The 26843-nt window shown below is 36.7% G+C and overlaps 2 protein-coding genes across 3 annotated transcripts in view; both read right to left on the bottom strand.

The window, feature by feature from the left end:
- SPATA22 (spermatogenesis associated 22) overlaps positions 1–26843 on the bottom strand; it is a 59034-nt gene that overhangs the window by 29853 nt on the left and 2338 nt on the right. Inside the window, exons 2-8 of one of the 2 annotated variants that reach the window (XM_053892175.1) lie at positions 25221–25349; positions 23016–23076; positions 22790–22885; positions 21035–21377; positions 18764–18893; positions 16847–16944; positions 13656–13977 (exon numbers count right to left, since the gene is read on the bottom strand). In XM_053892175.1, coding sequence (XP_053748150.1) covers positions 13786–13977; positions 16847–16944; positions 18764–18893; positions 21035–21377; positions 22790–22885; positions 23016–23076; positions 25221–25349 — 1049 coding nt within the window. In that variant the 3' untranslated portion in view covers positions 13656–13785. Of the gene's footprint in view, positions 1–13655; positions 13978–16846; positions 16945–18763; positions 18894–21034; positions 21378–22789; positions 22886–23015; positions 23077–25220; positions 25350–26843 lie in introns of those variants that run through there. The other variant, XM_019429535.2, reaches the window with a different exon arrangement.
- On the bottom strand, positions 6844–8181 carry LOC109255111 (olfactory receptor-like protein DTMT). The gene has a single exon (XM_019429542.2). The coding sequence runs from the start codon at positions 7804–7806 to the stop codon at positions 6862–6864; it is 945 nt and encodes a 314-aa protein (XP_019285087.2). The 5' UTR covers positions 7807–8181; the 3' UTR covers positions 6844–6861.

The following is a 26843-nucleotide window of genomic DNA, read 5'->3' as shown; positions in this document are numbered from 1 at the left end:
TCTACTCCTGAAACCAATATTGTACTGTATGTTAACCAGCCAAACTTTAAATTAAAAAAAAAAGTTATTTCCAAAGAAAAGCTGGAGGCATCACAATTCCAGACCTCAAGTATATTACAAAACTATATTAATAAAAACAGTATGGTACTGGCATAAACATAGACACATAGACTAAGAGAACAGAATAGAAAACCAAGACATAAACCCACAATTATATGGTCAATTAGTCTTCAACAAAGGAGAAATTGAATGTACAATAGAAAAATACAGTCTCTTCAACAAATGTTATAGGAAAAACTGGACAGCACCATGCAAAAGAATGAAACTGGACCATTTTCTAACACCATACACAAAAATAAATTCAAAATGGATTAAAGACCTAAAGGTGAGGCCTGAAGCCACAAAAATCCTAGAAGAGAGCACAGGCAATAATGTCTCTGACTTTGGCCACAGCAACATTTTTTTAGATATGTCTCTGGAGGCAAAGGAAATAAAATTAAAAGCAAACCATTGGGACTACCTCAAAATGAAAACTTCTGCAAAGAAAAGGAAAAAAATCAACAGAATTAAAAGGCAACCTACAGAATGGGAGAAGATATTTCCAAACGACATATCTGATAAAGGGTTAATATCCAAAATATATAAAGAACTGATACAACTCAACACTCAAAAAACAAATAATCCAATTAAAAAATGAGCAGAAGACATGAACAGACATTTCTCCAAAGAAGACATACAGATAGCCAACAGAGACATAAAAAAACACTCAACATCAGGAAAACACAAATCAAAACCACAAGGAGACATCACCTCACACCTGTCAAATGGTTAAAATCTACAATACAGGAAACAACAAGAGTTGGCAAATGTGAAGAAAGGGGAACCTTCTTGCACTACTGGTGGGAATGCAAACTGGTGCAGCCACTCTGGAGAACAGTATGGAGGTTCCTCAACAAGTTAAAAATAGAACTATCCTATGATCCAGTAATTGCACTACTAGGTATTTACCCCCAAAATACAAAACATTAATTCAAAGGGATTCATGCACCCTAGTGGTTATAGCAGCATTATCTACAATAGCCAAATTATGGAAGCAGTCCATGTGTCCATAGACTGATGAATGGATAAAGAAATACACACACACACACACACACACACACACTGGAATATTATTCAGCCATACAAAAAAGTCATGAAATCTTGCCATTTGAACAACATGGATGGAGCTAGAGAGTATTATGGTGAGCGAAATAAGTCAGTCAGAGAAAGACAAAGCCATATGATTTCACTCATATGTGGAATTTAAGAAACAAAGCAGAGAAGAAAGCAAGAGAGAAACCAAGAAATAGACTCAACTACAGAGAACAAAGTGATGGTTACCAGTGGGGAGGCAGGTGAGGGGGATCAGGATAGCACTGTGTAATGTAAAGAATTGTTGAATCACTATATTGTACACCTGAAACTAATATAATACTGTATGTTAACTATATTGAAATTAAAAAAGAAAATCCCCCAGCAAGGGACCCCATTTTATAGTAATATTGTCTATCAGTAGGTCAAATGTAGCCAGTTTTTCCTTTCATTTTTTAAACAGCTAATACTTCTTTAGTACAGCACCAATGAAATGCATACCTGTATTTACACAAAGGGAAAAGATATGTATCTCTACACACTAGACTCTTACATGGCATGTGAGGTACTCATCATTCATTTATTTTCCCTTTTTCTCTCTCTCTCTCTGCCCTCTGTTGCTTTTTGAACATCTATGATCCCATTTATATAAACTAAAATTAAGATTATCATATATACCTGTGTTTCCTGTACAGTCCCATTATAGTCCCAGACCCCTTTTACTCTCAAAATATACTACAGTTTGAAGTATGAAGATGTAACACAGCAGACATCCTCTGTGGTGAGACAACAGTTCTGGAGTTTGATTTTGATGGTTATATGAATCCATATATGTAATAAATTATCATAAACTACACACAAAGACATCATCATCATCATCATCATAATCTTCATAAAAGAATGAGTGCAGCAAAACTGGTAGAATCCAAGTTTGTGGTCCAGTTCATTGTGATGTGCTAGTCAATTTCCTAGTTTTGTTAACGTGTTCTACTTATATACAATGGTACCACTGAAGGAACCTAGATGAGGTACAAATTATCTTTCTGTACTATTTTTTTAAATTTCTTGTGACACTGTAATTATTTCAAAATAATATCTATCTATCTAACTATCTATCTACATGGCAGTCTAGGAGGAAGCAATTTCTCACCACATCCCCTTATCCACCTTTTATCTAAGTTGAGCTATGTGGCTGAGTCCTGGAGAACAAAATGTAGGTCAAAGTGATGTATGCCATTTCTGGTTCCAGTTCATTGAACTCTTCACTGTCGTCCTCTACCCACTGTCTTCCTCGGGGCTGAATGTCAACACCTGAGGTGACTATGGAGCCTCCATCAACCTGATGACATGAAACATAGGGCTCTCCATGTGTCAATGCCAACTCAATTTTACATGAGCAAGAAAAAACATTCACTGTATCACACCACTGAAATTTCAGGGTTTATTTGTTACACCAACTACTGTACCTTAGGTAACACATGGAGAATATTAAAATAAATCAGCAAGCATAATAGTAAATGGAAAAAGAAAAACTGAATAATAACCCATTTTCATAAATACATAGACACACAAACAGTTCTTTGGGTAACTGGATGGAAGATAATATGAATCAAGAAATGAAATATCAGGGGCGCCTGGGTGGCTCAGTCGGTTGAGCGTCCGACTTCAGCTCAGGTCATGATCTCACGGTCCGTGAGTTCGAGCCCCACGTTGGGCTCTGTGCTGACAGCTCAGAGCCTGGAGCCTGCTTCGGATTCTGTGTCTCCCTCTCTCTCTGACCCTCCCCCGTTCATGCTCTGTCTCTCTCTGTCTCAAAAATAAATAAAAAAAACATTTAAAAAATTAAAAAAAAAAGAAATGAAATATCATTTGATGCAGTCCCACTTGTCTATGTTTAGGTTTGCTACCTAGGCTTTTGGTGTCAAATCTAAGAAATCACTGCCAAGATCAATGTCAAGAAATTTTCCCTATATATTTTCTTCAAAAAGTTTTACAGTTTTAGGTCTTCTGTTTAACCCCTTACTATTTAACCCCTTACTCTATTTTGAGTTGATTTTGGTGTATGGTGTAAGATAAGATATCCAACTGAATTCTTTTTTCATGTGGATATCCAGTTTTCACAACACCACTTGTTGAAGAGACTATCATTGCCCCATTGCATGTTCATGGTGCCCTATTTGAAAATCAGTTGATTGTATATTACATGAATTTATATCTGGGTCCTCTACTCTGTTCCATTGGACTGTATGTCTATCTTTACACCACTACCTTACTGTTTTGATTTCTGTGGCTTTGTAATATATTTTGAAATTAGGAACTATGATGCCTCTAGCTTTGTTCTTTTTGCTCAAGATTTCTTTGGTTTTGCAGAGTCTGATATAGTTTCATATGAATTGTAGGATTTTTTCTATAAAACACGCGATTGGGATTTTAATAAGGATTACTGTGAGGCACTGGGTGTCATACGTAAGAGATGAATCACATGGTTCTACTCCTGAAGCCAAGACTACACTGTATGTTAATTAGCTTGAATTTAAATTAAAAAAAATATTTTTTAATGTTTATTCATTTGGGGGAGATAGAAAGACAGAGACAGAGTATGAGTGGGGGAGGGGCAAAGAGAGCAGGAGACACAGAATCTGAAGCAGGCTCCAGGCTCTGAGCTGTCAGCCCAGAGCCCGACGCAGGGCTCTAACCCATGAACTGTGAGATTATGACCTGAGTTAAAACTGGAGGCTTAACCAACTGAGCCACCCAGGGGCCCCTAAAATAATTAATTAAAAAAGAGGAAAAAAATAAGGATTGCAGTGAATCTGTATATTGGGAAATATGGACATCTTAACAATATTAATTCTTCCAATCCATGAACAAGGGCTGTCTTTCCATTAATGTATCTGCTTTAAATTTTTTTACCAGTGTTTTATAGTCTTAATATACAAGTGTTCCACCTCTTGGTTAAGTTTATTCCTAAGTACTTGATACCTTCTGATGAGACATCAAACTTAAAAGCTTCTGCACAGCAAAGGAAACAATATGAAAATGCATCCTATTGGATGGGAGAAAATATTTGCAAATATCTAATTAAGGGTTAATATACAAACTATGTAAGATTCTCCTACAACTCAACAGCAAAATAAAAATAAATAACCTCATTAACAAATGAGTAAAAGACTTGAATAGACATTTCTCCAAAGAAGATGTACAAACGGCCATTAGGTATATGAAAAAGTTGCTCAATATCACTAATACACCAGGGAAATGCAGATCAAAAACCACAATGAGATATCACCTCATATCTGTTAGGATGGATATTACTTTTTTAAGATAACAAGTGGTCAAAAAGGAGAACCCTTTTTTTTTTAAATTTTTAATGTTTATTTATTTTTTGGAGAGAAAGACAGAACACGAGTGGAGGAAGGGCAGAGAGAAAGGGAGACATAGAATCCAAAGCAGGCTCCAGGCTCGAAGCTTCACAGCTTCAGCACAGAGCAGCATCAGCACAGAGCCCGACGCGGGGCTACAACCCAAGAACCGTGAGATCATGACCTGAGCCGAAGTCAGATGCTTCAAAGACTGCGCCAACCAGGTATCCCCGAAAAAGAGAACTCTTACGTATAGTTGAGTTCTATACGTTCTATAGTTGGTGGGAATGTACAGCCACAATGGGAAATTGTAAGGAGTCTCCTCAAAATAACTAAAAATAGAACTACCATGTGATCCAGCAGTCCAATGTGGGTATATATCCAAAGGAAATGATACCAGGATCTCAAAAAGGCATTTGCACTTCTGTGTTCATTGCAGCATTATTTATAAAAGCCAAGATATGTAAACAACCCAAATGCCCATCAACAGATAAATGGATAAAGAAAATGTAGTACATACATACAGTGGCTTATCATTCATCTTTTTTAAAAAAAGAGAAAGAAGTCTTAAAATTCATGACAACGTGGATGAAACTAGAGGATGTTATGCTAAGTGAAACAACCACAAACTGAAGGACAAATACTGCATGATTTTATTCTGGATAAGAGGTGTCTAAAATGGTCATAACCACATACAAGGAGAATTGAATAGTGTTTGTTGGGGGCAGAGGGACGAAGAAATGCAGAATTGGTTTTTCAATGGGTATACCTTTCTGTTACATAAGATGACTAAGTTCTAAAGATCTGCTGTACAATATAATACCTACAGTTAATAATATGGCATTGTGCACTCCAAAATATGTGAAGAGGATAGATTCCATGTAAAGTATTCTTATCAAAAAAGAAAAAAACACAAAAGAACACATGGAAATTCTTGGATATTATGGATATATTTAATATCTTGGTTGTGGTGATAGTATCATGGGTGTATGCATAAGTCTAAATTCATCAAGATGTCTACATTAAATGTGTGCAATTTTTATCAATTATACTTCTGTAAAGCTAAAAACAAATGGAGTTTAAGCAAAGTGGAAGTTTGGGGGGAAATATAAAAATTCAATTTTTTGTAGGTTAAGATTGAAGTGCTCATAGAGCATCAAGGGGAGAGGTCTACTGTGAAGATGAAAACAAAAATTGAGAACTTGTAAAAGATTTAGACTTCAGATAGATATGTGGAGGTAGGCAGTATTTTTGAGAGGATTAAAATAATGGATTTAGATGCTATCAGAGATAACAGGAAATGAACAGTCCAAAGTTAGAATTCTAGACAATGCTATACATGGGGCTGACTGAAAAATCAATGGCTTTTCCCTTATTTCTGAGGTGGGGGAAATGAGAAGAAATTCTAAAATTAGATAGTCTGAGATCTTAGGCTCAATATTGACCAATTCTGGGACTTTGGCAAGTTATCAAATTCCACATTTTCAATCTTTAAGATGGTAATAAGATTCCTTTGTGGAGTAATCATAAGAGTAGCATAAGTTCATGGATGTACTATTTGTTGAAAAAATTCAAAATACTAAGTAGGAGGAAGACAGCCTTAAACAGTAAGGCTTTAACCAGGCTCTGGCTTTCCCATACCTGTGTGAGTAACTTATAGAGTTCCAAGTATGGGTTAGCTCCCAGGCAAAAACAAACTATTGTAGCAAATGAGATAGAAAGTTCATTTTAGGTTCAGATCAGGTCAAAAAGACAATGTAGACATGAAAATAAATCAGAGGAGAAGAGGAGACAAAATAACGCGAACACTTGTTCAGGAAGAGGTACGTAAAAATCTGCGTTCAATAATGAAAGTCCAGTTTAGTGAAAGTAAGCAGAGGAGTGAGAGGCTTGAGTTTTAGTCAATATTGACCTGGGAGAGCAGGGCATTACTTAAAGCAGAGTTTTAGTTAAAAAACAAACAAAACATATAATATAAACTAATTTAATATACATAATATATTATAATAAAAATAAAATAAAATAAATAATAAAAATATATATAATATATAATTATATATAATATAATAAAAACTAATAACATATTAGTTGTTTCACAACTGGAAACAGAAAGCTCAATTAAAAGTTTAAAAATAATGTTTCTTCAGGGTCACCTGGGAAGAGCAAATAGAAAGAACCTGCTAGCAGGTCATTGGGATCCCCTTTCTGAGTGCAACCACATAACCCCACTTCATTTGTATTATGTACTGAACAATTATTTAGTAGGTCTTTTTAATAGAAAAATTCATGGTGAGAGAAAAAAAAGAAGCCTGGGTCAACATCAGTGTATCTACTTGATAAAATTATGTAAAAATCCTCAGCTTTACCATTATACAGAGAAGGAAATTTTCTTTTTGAAAAGGAGTCTTCCCAGAGCTCCCATCATGTCTCTGTTCCTCAGGCTGTAGATGAAGGGATTCAGCATGGGGGTGACCACAGTGTACATCACGGCCATGACGGTCTCCTTAACAGCAGAATTATTAGCTGAAGGGCACAAGTAGAGACCGATAACTGTCCCATAGAAAAGAGACAGCACAGAGAGGTGGGAGCCACAGGTGGAGAAGGCCTTGCGGATGCCCCTGGCAGAAGGGACCCTGAGGATGGAGATCACAATCCGTGCATAAGACATGACAATGAGTAGGAATGGGATGACGAGAATGAGCCCTCCCATGATAAATATCACCAACTCATTGACTCGAGTGTCAGAGCAGGCCAGCTTCAGCAGAGCAGACATGTCACAGAAAAAGTGGGGGATTATGTTGTCGGCACAGAAACACAATCTGGCCATGAGGAGAGTGTGTAACATAGCATGGAACATGGTCAGCACCCAGGACAGCACAACCAGGGAGAGACAGAGCTTGGAGCTCATGATAATGGTGTAGTGGAGGGGGAAGCAGATGGCCACATAGCGGTCATAGGCCATGGCCACTAGGAGGAAACTCTCCAGGTCTGCAAAAAACAGAAAGAAGTACATTTGGGTCAGGCAGCCAGCAAAAGGGATGGATGAGTCTTGGCTCTGCATGGTTTGCAACAATTTCGGGATGGTCACAGAAGAGAAGCAGATATCAGAGAAAGACAAATTGCTGAGAAACAAATACATGGGTGTGTGCAGGTGGGAGTCCAGGCAAATCAGGAAAATTATCAGGAGATTCCCCAGTATGGTGATAAGATACATGGCCAGGAACAGGACATAAAACGGATTTTGTTGCTCTGGCTCAATTGGCAGGCCCAGAAGGAGGAAGTCTGAGACAATAGTTTGATTTCTTCTTGTCATGGTCTGTGTCCTTTAGGAGGAAATAATGGTGTCCATTAAAAAACTGAATAAAAATGAAAATATTTCTAAGATACATGGTCTGTAAGCTGTTCTGCAACAGATTGATTTCATCCTTGTTATCCACAACACTCTATAACCACAAATATAACAATTCACTTAACCTAATCATTTTCTGGCTCAATTTTTTTTCTAGTTAATTAGCATTTAATAATATTGACTCTTCCATACCTTCTGAAACATTCTGATCCCTTCTGTGCAATCATCCTGTTTCTTAGCTCTTCTTTCTCAATAACTGTGATTGGTGTCTTCCATAACAGAATTTTATATATTGGTGTTTTCTTGGGCTTTTTTTCCTAAATCCTATTCTCTTATAATGCTACATAGACAGCCCTAAAAGAGTTGCTTACTCCCATGGCATAAATTACCATCTAAACCTCATGGATAGACCTCTATCACTGTCAGAACTGTATTCCCAACTGTGTAGTGATTATCTCATCATAGAATATCACAAGCATTTTCAGCTCCACAGACCGCAAATAAAGCTCATGATCTCACCCTGCTCCTCTCCTAATCTGTGCCTCCAAGTCTCTCATATCTCAGTAAAAGAAATCCAGGTTCAAGTCATACACCTGAGAGTTTTCTTTTACTCCCTCCTTTCTGTCATTATCAACATCCAGTCTATGAAGTCCTATATATTCTGACACGATAAATCTCTTTCTCATTTATCCACTCCTTATCTCAACCATCACTATCCTGGCTGGGCTGACATCATGTCTTGTCTGCACTATTGAAACAGCCTCTTTACTCATCTCCTTGTGTCCATGCTTGAATACTCTCCTTTAATATCCTTCGTTCACACTGCAGTATTCTAAGATGAAAATCTGATCATCATTCTCCCTAAAGTCTTCATAGATTCTCACTGCTCTTAAGATAAAGGCAAAATTCCTTTCAAGGGCACAAAATTGCTTCCTGACCTGACCCTGGCCTACCTCCACAGCTTCACCTGGCCCCATAGTGACATACACTCACCTCTCCAGAAATGCTGGACTTGAAAGTCACAATTTCTTGCCTCCAGACTTTTCCACTTGCTGGCCCCCATGCCTAGCATCTTCCTCCCCCTGCTCCCTCTTCACCTGGGTTTGCCCTACTTACCCTTCAGGCATATTAAACATCACTTTCAGCTACACCTCTCCTGTCCCCTCCAGACCAAGTGTGAACCTGCTGCTATGTTTCCATGGGATCCTGGGCTTTTCCCTAATACTGCCCAAGGTATTGTGTATAACTGTCCTCCCTAATGGACTGTAAACTTCATGCAGGAAAGGCCGTGTCTGCCTTCATGACTACAGAAGTGCCAGCACCTGGCATGGTGCCTGGATGTAGCCAGTGTTTCGTAAATATTTATTGGCTGTTCTTCAGGCTGAGACATGCATTCCTTCAACTTTACAGACAGCAAACTCCTATTAGAATATCTACTCCTACTAAATACTCTCAGAACAAGAACTTACTAGTTTTTGACATTTTATTATAGAATTCCCTGACATAATCTCTAACTCATGGAAAATTTGGACTACTTCAAGCACACTGCTCTTTAACTAAAACAGACAACCCAGTATACACATCCACACCATCACTTTTTCCTTGTGTTGTATCCATAGGATTCAGTGGTATTGCCATAAAAAAAATCTCATGTATAGACAGGTTTAGTAATTTGTGGAGGAAAGGAAAAAATAAAGGTAATTTCTACCCTTGAGACTTCATTCCAGTGCTTCTCCAGACACCCACACCTCAGAGAGTCCCTCAAAGCTAAGAAAGCTCAGTAGGAGCATTAAGGAATATTAAAAGTTCCCTCCCTAAAGAAGCATAACTGAGTCCAATGGCTAGAATTTTCACCCTGCTGATGCTGTTTGAGCCACATTAAAATTTTTTATACGTGGACATATGTGCTGGTGTTGCAGCAGATAATGACATCAAGTGAAGTTTCATACACCTCATTTATCAGAATTTTTCTCCTCTGGAAAATGAGCGGGCACCATCCCTGGTGCGAACGTCTCATTAGGAAGCACAGACCAGAGAGCTAGCAGACACTGCCACGGATCAGGCGTAGGAGCTTCAGCTGCTCCATTAATGATGCCTCTCATCTTGTTCACATGGCCAATCAATGGTTCTCAGTCTGGGAGGCCCAAGAGGCAGTGCTTCTAAAAATCTACATATGAACTGCCTAGGGGTCCTGTGAAATGCTAATTTTGATGTTGTAGATTTGCAGTGGTGCCTAAAATTCTACATTTTTTTAGGCACTAAATTTTTTATTTTCTGATGCCAAGTCTGCTGGTCTGTGGACCATTTTAAGTAGTAAGGACACACATTTTTAAAATACTGATTACTGTACCAGTAAATGTAATCAGATTCCTGAGGGGAGAGGGCTATCCAAAGTATTTTAAAGCTCCTAATGTAATTCAAATATATATTCCAGGGTTAAGAACCTGTGTATTAAATGCTTGCCTCAGGGGCGCCTGGGTGGCTCAGTCGGTTAAGCATCCGACTTCAGCTCAGGTCATGATCTCGCGGTCCGTGAGTTTGAGCCCCGTGTCAGGCTGTGGGCTGATGGCTCAGAGCTTGGAGCCTGCTTCCGATTCTGTGTCTCCCTCTCTCTCTGCCCCTCCCCTGTTCATGCTGTGTCTCTCTCTGTCTCAAAAATAAATAAACGTTAAAAAAATTAAAAAAAAATAAATGCTTGCCTCAGAGATCCGTTAAAATGATACAATCTTGTGAGATGCATTATGTAGTAATATTTACGAATGCTATAATTAATAAAAAGACTCAATGTAACTGTGAACATCAATCAAAATAGTTCTAGAATGTGGGGGAAGTCTTGGGAGCCAGGGAGGTAAAGAAAAGGAGGGTTATCATACCCGAAGCACCATCCTACAGAACATCATACAACCTGGGAAAGCAAGACCCTCAGGTTGGAAGGATCCTAAGAGATCAGCTCATTCACCCTCTGCCCAACTTACTTAGTGTGTCTGAGCACTCCAGGAGACTAACCTAAGTTCCTGTTTACCTTTATTTACAAAGAAATGTAAAGTGACAGCCTCTGTAGTTGTCACTTGTGTCTGCAACATCCCTTCTCACATCTCCCGTTCTACACATCCCTGGGACTAAGGGGCTCTGGATCCCAAAGGAGTCTAGATCCTAAAGGAACTCATTAAAGACACAGAAATTACCCAGGACCCCTTAGGACAAATGCTCTCAGAGTTTTGGAGCAGTGATTGACTACATCACCCATCATACCTGATCATGCTTTGGTGGGGGGGGGGGGGGGGGCGGTGAGGATAGACAGAAGCTCATATATGGATGCTCAATCACTGCCTGTTTAGGGAATGGACAGTAGTCCTGTGGGGCTGGAGCCTACATTTTGGGAGGTGAAGGAGGATGGTTGGAGAAGTCATAGAAACGAAGAGGGACCAGACTGAATATCCTAAAAGATCTTACAGTGTAAAAAGCTTTATCTTGTAGGCAACAAAATGTCATCAGTTGTCTTTGAGCAAAATGTCATGAAAGACATATTTTGGAAAGATTCCCAGGGTGGCATGATCTCTCACTACAACCTAGTTCCTCATAAACATACTCGAAGGGAGAGAGAAACCTGCAGCTAATAAAAATTAGAGCTCTATGACCCAACCATATGCAGATACAGAGAAAGTACTAGAGTAAAAGAGACCTCTCCCAGAGTATGTTCAAGTCAGCTTTGCACAAAGATAGAAACCTAGATTTTTCATTCCTTTGAGGTATGTCTAGCTTCTCACCTCCGTAGGAAACTTTAATAGCACCCCACCACCACTATCAACTCTATCATTCTCCATATGTGTCAGATTATCTCCTAGTTTCCAGCTCTTTCTTACACTGCATTGATCACAAAGCCACAGCTAGTATTTATAACTCCTTCTTCTATACTTCCTCTATATGTATGACTTCAGCTGGATGGTTTCTTTATATTCAACCTTCATTCCTTGGGAGTCCGAATCCTCAGTGTTATTGCCTTTATTGGGTTGCTGTAGTTTTCCATTATATTTTACTAAGTGGTACTCCAAAGAATCTCCTGGGTATCAGACAGTGCTTCCTCAATGTGTAGAGAAATTCATTTTTCTACTGTTAATTTGGATTGAATTACTCCAGACAGTATGGTAACTCCTTTGTTTGACTGTTGGTTCAGTAACATAAAGAACTTAAAATGGCCAAGTGGCAGTCTCAGCTTCTAGTAGAATAAAACCATTAAAGCACTCCTTGGGAACTGCACCAGACACTTCTTGTGCACCACTTCAGATTCTCTTCAGACGGTCTTTTATTCCAGCTACAGCTGCAGTAACCAGTTCTGCAGACTCCAACCAGCTCTATGGAGACACAATCTAACTGCATTACCTCAGGCCTGCTCCACCTGCTTATTGCGTCCTGTCATAGGGTTTTCCTGCTTCCATGGAGTAGAATACCATGGGAAGCCAGTTTAATATTCATCTGTACACAACCCGAAAGTGTAAGGAAGTTTAGGATCCGTGGGCCAACCCTTAAAAAACAAGTGGTCGCAGGGCACCTGGATGGCTCAGTTGGTTGAGCATCCAACTTTGGCTCAGGTCATGATCTTGCAGTTCATGGGTTCGAGCCCCACATCAGGCTCGCTGCTGCCAGCTGTCAGATCCCCTGTCCCCCTCTCTCTATCCCTCCCCAACTTGCACTTTCCCAAAAAATAAATATTAAAAAAAAAAAGTAGTGGGAGCTGATGAATATATGCTTCCCCCGTTTTCATTAAGGTGGATGATCCTATGATGCATTTCATCAAGTCTTATTCACCCCAGTAGTGGCCAACTTAAATAAGCCACCCCGGTTACTGGTTTTCCCTTCTTTGCTTCTGTCTCTTCCCCTGTGAGGTAACAGTCCCAAATAAACTACTAGTGAATAATAAGACTTCGTCTCAGTGTCTGCATTTGGGGCAAACCAGACTACAACAGAACATAAGATCTCTAAATTAGCAACCCAAAATTGTGGGGGTGGGAAGCAAAAATTTTGTGAGTACATTATTTGGTCTAATAATAACAAAAGTCAGTCCTGCTACCATCCTTTGATTCCTGGACCCATGAATCAAAGCTATGGAAGAAACAGCACCACATATAGGTTCCTGGTTCAAAGTATATACCATATTTTAAAGGAGCGTACACGAATCTTTCTGGATGTGATCTCCCAACTGGCATCACAACTGAATCTTTGGTATAAAGCAGTAACTACAAAGCTAGAAAGGAACTTGCTATCATCTTCTGTATCCTCCTTTCATGCACCTTCTGAGGGATTCCTCCACCCTGATTATTTTTAAAGCTGGAGATTATCACTCCCCTCCACTTGTTTGCTTCATAGACAGGTAAACAATAGAGATCCAAAAAATGAGGGCAGGGAGAGGATGTAGAGAGGAAAGACCAGAGTGCAAATGTATTTTAGAAAGACAGATATAAGAAGTAGAGAGAGAAATGCAAATTATATATATATATATAATTGTATGTATAATACATGCTTACTAAAGCATTTTATTACTTTAAAGTAATAAAATGAACTTCATAGACTAACAGCTCCAGTATAATGCCTGGTAACAGTACTGATAGTGGGCACCCTTGTCTTATTCCTGACTTTAGAGGGAATGTCTCTTTATTTCCCCGTTAGGCTTGATGTTGGCTTTTGTGCTGACTCAAATGCATTATTACTTCATGTTAAATAAGTATCTATTCCTATTATATTGAACATTTTTATCCAAAATGGTTAATTTTAGCAAATGCACCACTGTCATAAAAAAAAAAAAAACTCTTCCCACATTTAAAAGGACTGAAGTATTTTAATTCAACAAATGAAATACAGAAAAACAGTAGCTATAAAACCATGGAGATGATAACTTAATAACAAAAATGCTTTAAATTATACTATTTAAACTTCCTTCATCACTATTTAAATTTCACTCATTATATTAGTATAATACCTCATCTCAGCATCTGCAATTTTAACAAATGCTTGGAAAGTTTTTTGTTCAGAAACAGATGCTGGTCTGACAGAAACACATTTGAAAATATTCTTTTTCTGGTCATAATTTCCAACACACCTATGAACTCGGCCTCTAATCAGTCTTGGAAGTTCACGATCCTGTTTTTAAAAAAATAAATATCAATAGTTATTTTTTTACTTCATCTGAATTTCAATTTTTTGAAACTAAAAATATAATCAACTAAATATCAATCACCTCAAAATGCTGTAATTCCCTCAGCTGACTTAGAGCCCCACGGCTGACAAGACCATAATAGCTGGGCATATAGGGGTGCCCTGTCACAGAGGAAAGACCTTCACTTGCGTAGGGCTCCTTACAAGCTGGTGAGCTATTGCTTCTTAAAAGACTGAATAATTCCCACTGTAATGGCACATGAATTATTCACTTCTATTAGACTGCTAGAGTTCCACTTTTAGTAGATGGTAGACCAGGTAGTTTAGGCCAAGTCTCTAGCTAAGAACAACTAGAATAGCTGGATGAAATATTTATATCTTCTTGTAGACATTAGAGAGATACCAACGCAGTGGGGGAATACGGAGACACCCATTTGGGAGAAGACAGGGGTCCAGAATGCGGCCTGACATTTACGGATGTTTCTCACTGAGGTTCTGTATCAAGTATAGTCAAGGCAGTTAAGAGTCTAAAAAACTGAGCAGAGTTTCTGACAGGCTCCCAGGACCGGGAGATAAAAAACAGAGTCAGAGGTCCACAAGGAAAAGAGATTCTGGTCACTACCTCCACCATCACCCCCAGCTTAGAGTTAGGACCCAAAAGGACCCATGCCTTAATGGGACTAGTAAAACAGGAAAAAAAAAAACAGTAACAGGAAAAACACAGCCAGCATCAATTCCTTTTAACCATGAATAAAATTATTCTGGAATTGCTTTCACCAAATGGTCATAAAAAGCACTAGCTATAAGGGGTAATATTGATAATTGCTAAAAGGACTATATTAAAATGAAGAATTTCTGTTCCTCAAAAGCTACCATTAAGAAAAAGCAAACTATAGAGTATGAGAAAATATTTGCAAGACAAATAATGGACAAAAAACTTGTACCCAGAATAGTTACAAAAACAAAAACAAAAAAACAAAACCAAAACCAACTCCTCTAAATAAAGAAGGACAAAACAATAACTCAATAGAAAAAAAGAACAAGAGGCCTGAACAGACTTTATAGAAGGTATCTAAGTGGCCAGTGAACATATATAAGGTGTTCAACCTCATTAGTCACCCGGGAATGTAAAGAAGTAAGACAGCACTAAACACCCACTAGAATAGCTGAAACAAAAAAGACTGACAGTACTAAGTCTTGATAAGAATACAGAAAAACTAAAACTCACCTACACTGACTGTGAGTGTGTAAACTGGTACAACCCTTTGGAAAATTCTTTGGTGAATAACTACTATACTGGAATATACAGATACACAATGATGCAGTGATTTTACTTCTAGGTAGATGCTCAGCAGAAATGCGTGCATATGCATGAAAAACACAGAGAAGAATATTCCCAGAGCATTATTCCTAACAGCAAAAAATCTGGAAACAACTCAGATGCCACCAACAGCAGGAGAGAAAATTAAATTGTTTTACAACAGAATACTGTACATAGAAATATAAATAAATGGGCTATAGCTACATGCAACAACACAGATGAATTTTACAAACATTGTGTTGAGGGAAAGACATAAAAGATGTACCATATAATATTATTTATATAAAGTTCAAAACTAAGCAGAATTAATTTGTGATATTAAAAGTCAGGACAATAGTTACTTTTAGGTAGAGACAGGAGATAGTGTGAGGAGACACAAGGATACATAGGGTGACAATAATATTCTATTTCTTAACCTTGGTAATGTTCACTTTGTGACACTTCACAGATACTTCATAGAACTGCACAATTATGATTTTTACACTTTTAGGTATATATTATACTTCAATAAAAAATTTTAAGCTTATCAGACTAGAGAAAACTATTAAAAATATTACAGAAATTAATAACATAATTACTATTTCTTGATCATCTACTCTATGTCAAATGCTATACATTCATGTTTTATCATCTTATCTCCAAAATAACCTTTCAAAGTAGGAATTAGTCTCCCCATTTCACAGATTAAAAAACTCATAAAGTTGAAGTAGCTTTACTCAAGGTCATAAAACTAGTAAATGGTGGGAGTAAAAACTGGAATCCAAGTCTGATTTTGGAATCAAGGACAAGTTCAGAATTAATACCCAACTCTTCTATAATGTATGTAAGTTAAAAGTCTGCAGCCTCCTTTGTGATCTCCACCCTCCTTTGTCACCCTCAGCCTTCTTTGTCACAAAGAGTCTTTCCTATATCCCAGCCCACTCTTTGCCTTCCTTCAATTTTAAAGCCACTATCCTCACCCCCATCACTTACTGACTCCAGGCTCTGGTAATTATAAACTACTTGCAGTTTCCTCTACAATCCATGCTCTCTCTTAGCATATGCTGCCCTCCCATCTTAGAGTGCACTCCTCATGCTTCTCCCCTCCCCCAACACACTCTGGCTTTACGAGTCTTTAAATATATAAGATAAGATAGGTTACTACATTCTTCAAAAATCTTTCTGATCTGCCCCATCCTTCCTATCTACTTCTATAGCACACTGCACATTCCTCTATCATACCATTTATCATGCCACGGTTTAACATTTATGTAAGTCTCTCTACCTGAGATTGTAATAAACTCTTTGAAAGAAAGCTATTTAGCACTTATATTCCATTTTGTATCCTTTGTATCTACCACAGCACCTGGCAGGTGCAGGTAGTTTCTCTAGATTAGCTAAACAAATAAACTTTAATGTCAGAACTGAAACCAAACAAAATGCTGAAAGTACTACTAAATTGTTAACAGAATTTCTACCGCAATGGAATTACAGCCTACATTTGTATGTTTTGTTGGCACAGGCTTTGCAAAGAATATTTAAACAAATACTCACGATTTCGTAAAATACACAAGGCAGAGTATTTTTCCCATCTCTCATAAGGAAAGTCTTTGAATAATATGGACCAGGTGTAACAGCTGAATCAAGAACAGCTAAGCAACATTAAAATGGGGGAGGGGGGAGAAACAGCGTTGGTAAATGTAAATAAAACTTAACAGTGAGAAGTGACTTTTAAATACTATTCCTACACCAAGCTCTCCTACTTTTATTTATACAATAATAAAGACAACACTTTAAGAGGGAATGACATTTCTGAAACTGCTTTATACCAAGGAAAGCAAAATTTTTGGCCTTGTCTAACTCAGGAACAGGTTATGTGCCAAAGTTCATACCATGGACAATATTTGGCCATTTGATGCTTTTTTCTTACAGTGTGTTCTATAGAGTGGTTAAATCCTCAGACCATTCTATATTATAATAATAAAATACAAAAACATAATGAATAAGCATCATGGTTTAATGAAGGAAAAAACACTGAGTTAGAATCAGAAATCATTTATTTGCATTCCAGTTCAACTTAACTAAATTGAGCAAATTGTTTAACCTCTTTCAAATCTGTTTCATATATAAAATGCAAATAATATTTCATGTTTATTTCAATAAATTATCAAATGAGAGCATTATTCATTCTTTAATAACCACCTGTTGAGTACTGACAGTGAACATTTGTTATTTTGAGGTCTCCATTCCCCCTAATAATACCCAGATTTTCCTTTAGGAAACCTCTGCTATGTCATTCTTAGCCATATGATTTGGATAGGATCTGACGGACCCACAGATCCAGGAGACTAATTTAACCCATCAGCATATCCCATTCCCAGCTAGAGTTCAAGATTGGCTAGTCATTTGCTAGTTTCTGGAAAACACAATGAGAAGGAACTATCAACAAATGTGACAGTGTGGTATAAGCATGTGTGGTACAGAAAATTTTGATAGTCATCTTAATACCAAAAGGAAAGAGTCAGAAGTGCTGGAGAGACCACATTTGGAGCTTCAGGATGAAGCCAACACTGTGATAGGACAGAAAGATGGCTAAAATCAAAAACATAATTCTAGATGAATATGAATATGTGTATTTTAAAACACATAGAGCAAAAAATATAAATTGTGAAATCAAATGTGCATAGTAAAATTATAAAAGCATGGACAGGAAAGATACCACAGGGATTATCTCTAGAGAAGAAGAAACAAGGATGGGGGCTTCAAATAGATCTCTAACATAGGTATGTGGATATTTATATTCTCTATTTTTCTATATATTTAGAATATTAAATAATTTAAACAGTATTAAATATTTATTTTATTTGAATTAAAAGAAATATGTTTTGAGTCTCTACTTCTTGTTTATCTCTTCATTCTAGGTAAAATCAAATTCTGGAAACATTCTAAAAACTTTTAAGTAATAATTTAAGAAACAGATTAATCATAGGGTGTTTTCTCCTATCACTAAAGGATTCTTCATAGATGTTCTATTAGAGTATTTAAAATATGATTTAACTATATACGAAATTACTACTGGATTTAGTATAATATAGTACAAAGAACACCAGATTGAGAATAAAGGAGATTTGGTTTTTAGATCCATTTCTGCAGCTAACTTGCTTTGTTATAGTCAAATGTACTCTAATGAATTGCCCCATTTCTTCACCTACCTCAAGGATTAACTTAGAGCTCTTGTAACAATCTTTCCAGTTTTAACATTATAAATCAGAAGGATATTACCATAAATAACCAAATACATCTTAAGTCACCCAAATCAATGACAAATTCAGGAATTGAAGAAAATCCTAATAAAACATAATCTCCTTTTGCAAATTTTATTTTTCTTTAAGGTTCCCTAGGTATTCCTATTGACATTCAAAACTATCGTCCAAATAGTACTACTGAGGTTTTTTGAAGTACGATACCTACCCAATATTTCAAAAAGAAGTACAGTTTTCTGTGCATGTTCACACCAGTACTTCATGCTTTCAATAACTGCAGATATAATTCTTAAAGAATTATCTTTTTCCTTAAGCTTTAACTGATACAATGAGTCTTCCTTTTGAAAAAATAAAAACACAGCATTAGAAAATCCTTTCATTTTTTTTTTCATCATACTCTTTCACTTTCCATGTTAAAGATTCTAGGTCCCCAGGCATAAAATGTGTAATATATGCAACAAAACCCACTACTGATAATTTTAGTAGTTATTCCCCCAAATTAAAGACATCATTAGCACTTTATAGCAGGAGAAACTAGGATTACTTAGAGACCATTAATCAAGAAGAGAATTATTTATATGAACATTCATCACTCATTTATTCACTGAGTATTTTTAAAGCAAAGAATTATTCATGTGGACATTGATTCGTTTACTTGTTTTTAAAGAATCGTGTGCCAATCCTGTGATAAACACAGGTGAGTAAAACACAATTCCTTTCCCTAACGTGTTAATACTCTAAGAGGGGAGCCAGACACATTCACTCATTCATTACAAAAGTACTCATTGGCAGTTACTATGCACCAAATATTGTTAATGAGGAAACAACACTGAACAAAACAGACAAGATATCTACCCTCACAGATTCTGCCATCTAATGGACGATCCAGAAAATAAACAAATAAATACATAATTGAATGTCAGGAGTTGATATATCCTATGCATTTTTTAAAAACAGGGTAAAAGGATAAAGACAGACAGGAATTATTAAATACATTGATGAAATGAGAACTGAGGAACACTAAAGTATAAAGGCCCTGAGATGGGAATTGTGTTTGGCATTTTAAAAAATCAACTAAGAATACAGTGTGTTAAGTTATTAATTGGGGGGGGGAGGGTACTTTCCTTTGTGAGGCTGGGGACACATCAAAGAACAACTGATGGGACTTTTTTTCCAACTACAATTACCTTCTTTCTCCTTCTCTTCGTAACCAAAATACCAATGCCTGCCATTGAGAGCTACTGCCATAATGAACAACTGTTACTAAGGTAAACTATGTCATATCATTCTTGTATACAAGGAAACATAAGGTTGAAAGCCACTGTGATATATGCTATATTAGTCAGACTTCTAGCAAAAAAAAAAACAAACTTTCTGTTGAAAAGACTTCTTACGAGTGTATGTACAGAACAAGCACAGGGTACTTAAGCCCTCAAAGACTAATAACAATAAGAAACTACTGTCACTCCTAGGCTGAAAGGACAAAGGGAGGAAGTAAAATTACCACACCTGTGAAAGCTGGACTCATGGAGGGGCTGTATCATTTAGGATCAGCTACTGACTATGACACAACATTTAAACAGGGAGAAAATGGGAAACCCTAAACTTTCTCCCCACCCTCTAATTTCCTGCCAGTGACCCCAACTGGCTGATCCCTAACAGGAGCTAGCCTAGGGACCTCAGGATGCTGTACTGTGTAGGACAATTCAGCCTTCCAAAACACAGACAAGAGTAGAGTGTAAAGAATCTACTGAGCCAGGGCACAAGGGAAGGTAGTGAACAACCAGCACATAGAATATATTAAAGATATTTACAAAGAACAATTAGAGCAAAGAGTGGTGATAGGAGGAAATAAGGCTGAGGTACAGATATAGAGAAAAATATACAGAGTGCATATCATGGTCAGAGAATTGTGAAGGGTCTGAAATGGTTAGTGTATTGGAGAATTAGTAGATTATGGAATACGAAACTGGAAAGGTACAATAAATTCTGACTTGCAGTCCAAATCTATCCTGCTATTTTTGTAAATTTTCATTGGAACACAGCCAAGCCTATTCATTTATGTATTGTCTATGGCTGCTTGCAAGCTACAAAGGCAGAGTTGAGTGGTATAGCTAAGAGACTATATGACCCATAAAGTAAAAAATATTTACTATCTGGCCCTTTACAGAAGAACTTTGAGAATTTCTATACGTAATGGATAAACTCATCATCCCAACAATCAATAAACAGTGAAATTCAGAACCCGGTAGGATACTCTAAAGCAACCATGAACAGGAGCAGCCATTCACAACCTCTAAGAAAATATTTTGGAAATGAACATTCATCCACTCCAAGGGAACTAGATATTTGTGTTAACCAAGAAATGCATGCCATGGGATTGATTTTAAATGCTCTTATCGCTGTAAACTTCTAAATGTTTATCTCATTTTTTAAATGTAAATACAAAAATGTAAATAATTCATATTTAAAAGTTTACCTTGAGAGTGCTTTCTTCTGGAATATAATCCAACATTTTCTTCTTAAATTGGTTTTGTTGAAAATTAGACTTAAATGCCTGTAATGCACTGTTTTTGTCTAGACCTCTCATTGTGGAGCCAGGTATTTTTGATGAATGTGTTTGTCTGAGTACTTCAGTTTCTCTTTGATGAGATGAGTTAGGAGGTTCGGATATTTTCAACTGTTTCTGTTGTTGAGCTCCCCAACTCTTTGGACAAGAATTTATTCCATCATTTGCCACTAAGTTTGTCCTTTCACATTGAGGCCTAAAATCATTTCTATCCCAAGTTTTCCAGCTAGTATTTTTGTTGTCATCTCTGTAGCTGTAATAGTTTAAAATTAATATTAGTTTTTATTTCTATATACTTTTCCTTTTAAAAAATTAATAGTGAAAAATTGTGGTTTATAAAGTACCTTGTAACTACTGACTAGTTGGAAATTCCAAATGCATTATCATAACAACTCTACAATATATTATACCTCTCTTTTTAGGTGAGGAAACGGAGGGACAAAACAACTTGCGTGAAGTTATATAGCAAGTTACTATCAATCTGGAACCCAGAGAATCCTACTCTCCCCACGCAGATTCCAGTGCTATAAAGTATATTTTTAAACCATATAAGCCTTCATATGACAGTGGTTGTCTCTGAGTGTAAGATTTTAAGGACATTTTATTGCTTCTTTATACATTTATTTTTAAATTTTCTACAAAGTAAAATTTTTACAAGTTAAACTATGGCTTATAGATGATTCTAAATAACGAGAATAAATATAGGCAGTATAGGTAACTATTTAATTAGAAATTTTGTACTTTTACTACATAGCTTAAAAGCCCAATTTATGAATCTGTTGCAGGATTGTATTATATTAATCTAAGGGAGTTGGATTAATTTAATCTATAAGGAGATCAGAACTGATGAGAACATAATGTTAATGAGGCCAAAATCAAAAGTATAATTTCTGAGCATACTAGTTAAGAGTTCCACAAGGAGAAACTAGTCCAGGTCACAAATTCTCATTTCTGAATAATTTTTCTGAAAATATCACCAGGATCACAAGGGGGCAAATAACACAACTCATCCCTCGTTAGGGAAAATAATCCAAGAAAAGGTCCTGGTTTCCTAGAGACCAGGCACAAGTCCAGACTGTATGGGGCCTGAAGCTTGTATGATGTGAAGAGGCTTCTCAAGTAAATTAGGTGCAAAAGTAGGTATGAAAATAACGAGAAAAGAAATCACAAATAATTACAAAATTTTCAAAGGTGATAAATATCACAAACATCACAATATCCAGGAAAAAATGTTACTGGCATTTTTATTAATTAATTGTCTGATACACCTCTATAAAACTTTTCCTACATCGATCACCTCCTCATATGACAGCAATTTTATTTCCAATAGTGAGAACAGAAACATAATTTTGTCTTTCCATGACTATAGGATAACTTGTATTACTCAGTTTAGAAAAGTTTCTTTCAGCTTCCCAACTCCTTACTGGTAAACAACACATCTGCAACCTGCTCCAATGCTTTTGTCTAGGAGGTGCTCCTGGCCTGGGGACAAGCCCTGGAAAAACTACAGTCCTAGGTGAGCCCACACAGTTGGTTATTATTAAGTATAAAAATGTTCTAAATGTAATTTTGTCTAGGCAAGGACAAAGAGATGAAGGAGGAGGGAAAGAAGGGGAGGAGGAGAAGGGAAGGAGAAAAAGAAAGAGAAATCTTAAGTAAACTCACCTCCAACTACTCTTGCTTCTTTCAGTATTTGATTGAATAGACTTAGACATAGAATCTTGACTTCTCAGGGGAGGAGAAACTGAATGTGGCATTTGCCTTTAAAGGAAACATGTCTTATAAATATTAGTAGTTTGTTTCCAAATTGAGAAATGTAAAATGTACACAGAAAAATGACATCAGTCAATAACAGACACACACAGTCACTGGTGTCCATTTTTCCACATACCCTGTGTTCAGTGTTTTCATTAAAGGAGGCAACTCTGGATTCACAGCTTCCCAGGCCCAATCTCAAAAGATATAAATAACATAGATAAAAGTAAGATAGGTAACATTTTTAAAAAATAATTATTTCATACTTATTTAATTCGTGGGAAACTAAAAGCCTGAATAAGCAGTGGACTCGAAGATATGTATGTGTTCTTTAATAGCATTGTTGTGGAATTTGTCACAGCCTGCCTTATTAATTTTTATAGATGTCTTTCTTCTCCACTGTATTTTAAACAAGGATAATAGTTTAATCTGCATCTTTTCCACAATCAATCCTAGTATATACAGTACCTTGTATTTTGTAACATGAATTCAGCGTAATCAATGTTTCTTAAACTTTTTTGACCCCAACCCACAGCAAAAAATGCATTATAGCCCAGGGGCACCTGGGTGGCTCAGTAGGTTAACCTCCAAACTCTTGATTTCAGCTCAGGTCATGATCTCATGGTTCATTAGTTTGAGCCCCGCATCAGGCTCTGGGCTGACAGTGTGGAGCCTGCTTGGGGTTCTCTCTCCCGCTCTCTCTGCCCCTCCCCTGCTTGTGCGTGCTCTCTCTCTCTCTCAAAATAAATAAATAACTTGAAATAAAACTACATCATAGCCCAGAACATATATATATCTATATATATATACACACACACAAACACACACACACACACACACACACACACACACACGGTATGCATGTGTGTGCATGAGAGAAAGGAGAGAGAACATAAAACTGCACCATCAACTTGTATCCTTACTATCTGTGATGCACTCTCATATTTTTTATTCTACTTTATTCTCTTCTATTTCCTTCTTTAAAGATTAACTTTTTCCCAATCGGACTAACGGATCAAGACACAAATTTGAAAATCACTGATCTAGTCCCATCTTTTACCCAGTATAAGAATCTTATAGATCTCTGACAGATTGTAATCCTGGTCAGAGTTTGGACAGTTCAGTACTTCAGGAGGATGAACATTTCCCTATGGAGTAGCTCCAAATGTTGTTATTTTTCAAGTCCAACATTCATGCTATTTGTAAAAATATTTTAAACGTCAGAGAAATTTTTTAGATGGCAGAGGATGACCAGATAAATGCCCATTTATGTATATCCATGTGAATTTTTATCTTTTATCCATAAAAATGAGAGTAATATAAAATTCCTATTTTAAATTCCTCAAACGTGAAAGAAAATAATTACAGCTTAGAAGCAGACTAAGTAAGGTCTATGATAGCACATTGGATGAAATTAACAAATATATATATTTTATATTTATATGTGGCTACATATATAGATTTTAAAATTCCAGTTGCAAAAGAGCCTATTTAAGATTTTTAAAGTATCCTCAAAATTATATAAATGTATATAACCAGTATATACCAAGTATATTTCAGAATACCTGCCTATCCATGCCTTCTTCTTAAGAGAAATAAAAAGTCAGCAAACATTAAGACCTCTCTGCACCCACCACCACAGCTAATTGTTACAGAGATGAGAGGCCTAATCATAAAGCTAAACCAGAATTTTAATGACCTCTCTGAAAAAGATGTGCTGAACCAAAGGCTCTCTGTCTCTAGAATTTAATCAGAAGATACAGAAGGCAGTCAACAGTAGACTCTGAAAACTAGAACTAAAAAGGCTATGTTAACTCCCAGCAAGGGCAATTTAGTTCATGGGCTAGTTGAAGCTATAAGGAAGCCAACTGGATGAGAGAAATGAAGCATCAAATGAAGAAAGGCAAAAATGCTAAGAGAAGAGAAAAAAGCCAAGCAGCAGAAATGTTAGGCTTCTACCCTGCTACCCCCATTTTTCCTGTGTTCACATGCATACTTATCCCTATTCCTGACGCAACTTGAGTTTCTCCATTCTTTATCACCACATGCCTAAGTCACAATATCCATGTATCTTGAAAAAGAAAAACACAAATCTTTACAATGTGGGTTACAACTTCATTAGAACAAAGGCTCCAGATCTAAGATACTCCATTTAAATGCTAAGCCATCCTTGTAGACAAGGAAACTCAAACTACTGTACTGGAATGTTCAGAAAGAGCCAAGTAATCCCTGTATTTGGATGGTGGAAAGAAGAAAAAGTAAACTTTCTATTTCCATTATAATAAAATAAAAATGGTAATTTTCTATAATCTTCATTCTTATTTTCACCTTATTTTCTTACCTGTTGGTAAAGGAGGGAAGTCATAACTGTCAGAAGCAGTACTGATACTTGGATCATTTGTAAGTGGATTAGAGGTTAATGGCTGTCTATTCCTCTTTTTCTGATTGAACAATGGTACAGGCAAACAGCCTAAATTAAATATATCAATAAATTAGTACATAATAGGCAAATAGTCGATCTAGTTATAGAGTAACTGTATAATATACAACTTGAATTTGTCTACTTCTGTATGTTAATTTTATATTATAGATATATTTCTACATCTTTGGATTGATTTTTACATTCTTTTTAAGATCCCAAATAGCCTCATTTGTCTCTACAAAAACTCCTTTCTTGTTCTACATTAACACTGACTTAATTCCTCTTGTTTGGAAGTAATTCCCATCTCCTTCCTTACCCCCTGACCCTTTCTAAATCCACTTTTTGTTTTCCTTATTTCCCTCCTGTGCTTGCTTATTACCATGTCAACCTGCTTTCCAAAACCCTAACCACTCTTTAGACTATGATAGCACACTCTTTAGGGCCACAGTTCTCATTTGACTAAGATTTACACAGACTTGTGCTTAACATGCCAGCTCCTAGACCCCACTGTCATAGATTTTATTTCAGCAGATTTAGTTTGGAATCCAAAACTCTACAATTTTAACAAGCACTCCAGTTGTCTCTAATGCATATTGTCTGTGGGTCACTTTTAGAACGCCTTAAAGTGATAATATCCAGTCCACATAAGAATAAATAAATATCACCTCCAAGCTATCCAGATGGGAGGCCTGGGATCTCAAGTCAAGCCAAGAGTTAGAATTTATAAACACTAAAACTAGAAGGGATCTCAGAGCAAAAAAGGGATCCAAAAAGCTTGCACAGTGCCACAACGGAACTAAGGTTCCCAAATCTCAATTCAGGTATCTTGCCACTAGACCATACTCTAGCTGGTCCATCAACATGTACTATGGGAGAATATAGTCTCTGTGATAACTATCTGATGAAAAGCTGGTAAAATTATGTGAGCTCTGAAATCAGACTGCATGGGTTTGAATCACAACTTCAAAATATAAACTTGGGCAATTTCCTTAAACTCGTTGTGCTAATATGACATACATAGAGGCAGGATAATATAGTGATTAAGAGCACGGATGCTAGAGCCTAGCATCTAGAGCTAGATTCAAATGCTGGTTCTGCCACTTCATAAGTTACTGATTTAACCCTTCTGTGCCTTAGTTTCTCATCTGGAAAACAGGGATGTTAATAATAATGCCTATCCCAGAGAGCCAGTGTAAAAATTAAATAAAATAATACATATAATGGCCAGAATACAGTACATCCAACAGCTATTACTATCTTCACTATGCATTATCACCATTTCCCTGGTTCTCTTCATTTTTACCATCTGTCCTTTTACTAACTAATAAATTGGGAAAGAAGAAATGGTAAGGGAAGTTGTTACGGAGACAGAAGTGCTTCTGGAAATATTTTAAATAAGTAGGTCACAAATACAAATAGAAGTAAGCCTATTTTTTTGTTTTCAGTTTAAAAGTGCAGAACAACTCAAACACATAAGGTTGGTAGAAAGAACACTAGAGTAAATCCAGGAAAGTTTCATTTTACTCCCACTTCTGTCACTAT

Source organism: Panthera pardus, unplaced genomic scaffold (assembly GCF_024362965.1).
Source record: "Panthera pardus isolate Hobbes unplaced genomic scaffold, ASM2436296v1 HiC_scaffold_3, whole genome shotgun sequence".
NCBI lineage: Eukaryota > Metazoa > Chordata > Mammalia > Carnivora > Felidae > Panthera > Panthera pardus.
Note: the sequence above shows the minus strand (reverse complement) of the source record. Positions and strands in the feature narration are given on the sequence as shown.

Bases quoted from the DNA above. Each gene is read 5' to 3' on its own strand.
- LOC109255111 (XM_019429542.2), bottom strand. From the start codon at position 7,806: ATGACAAGAAGAAATCAAACTATTGTCTCAGACTTCCTCCTTCTGGGC.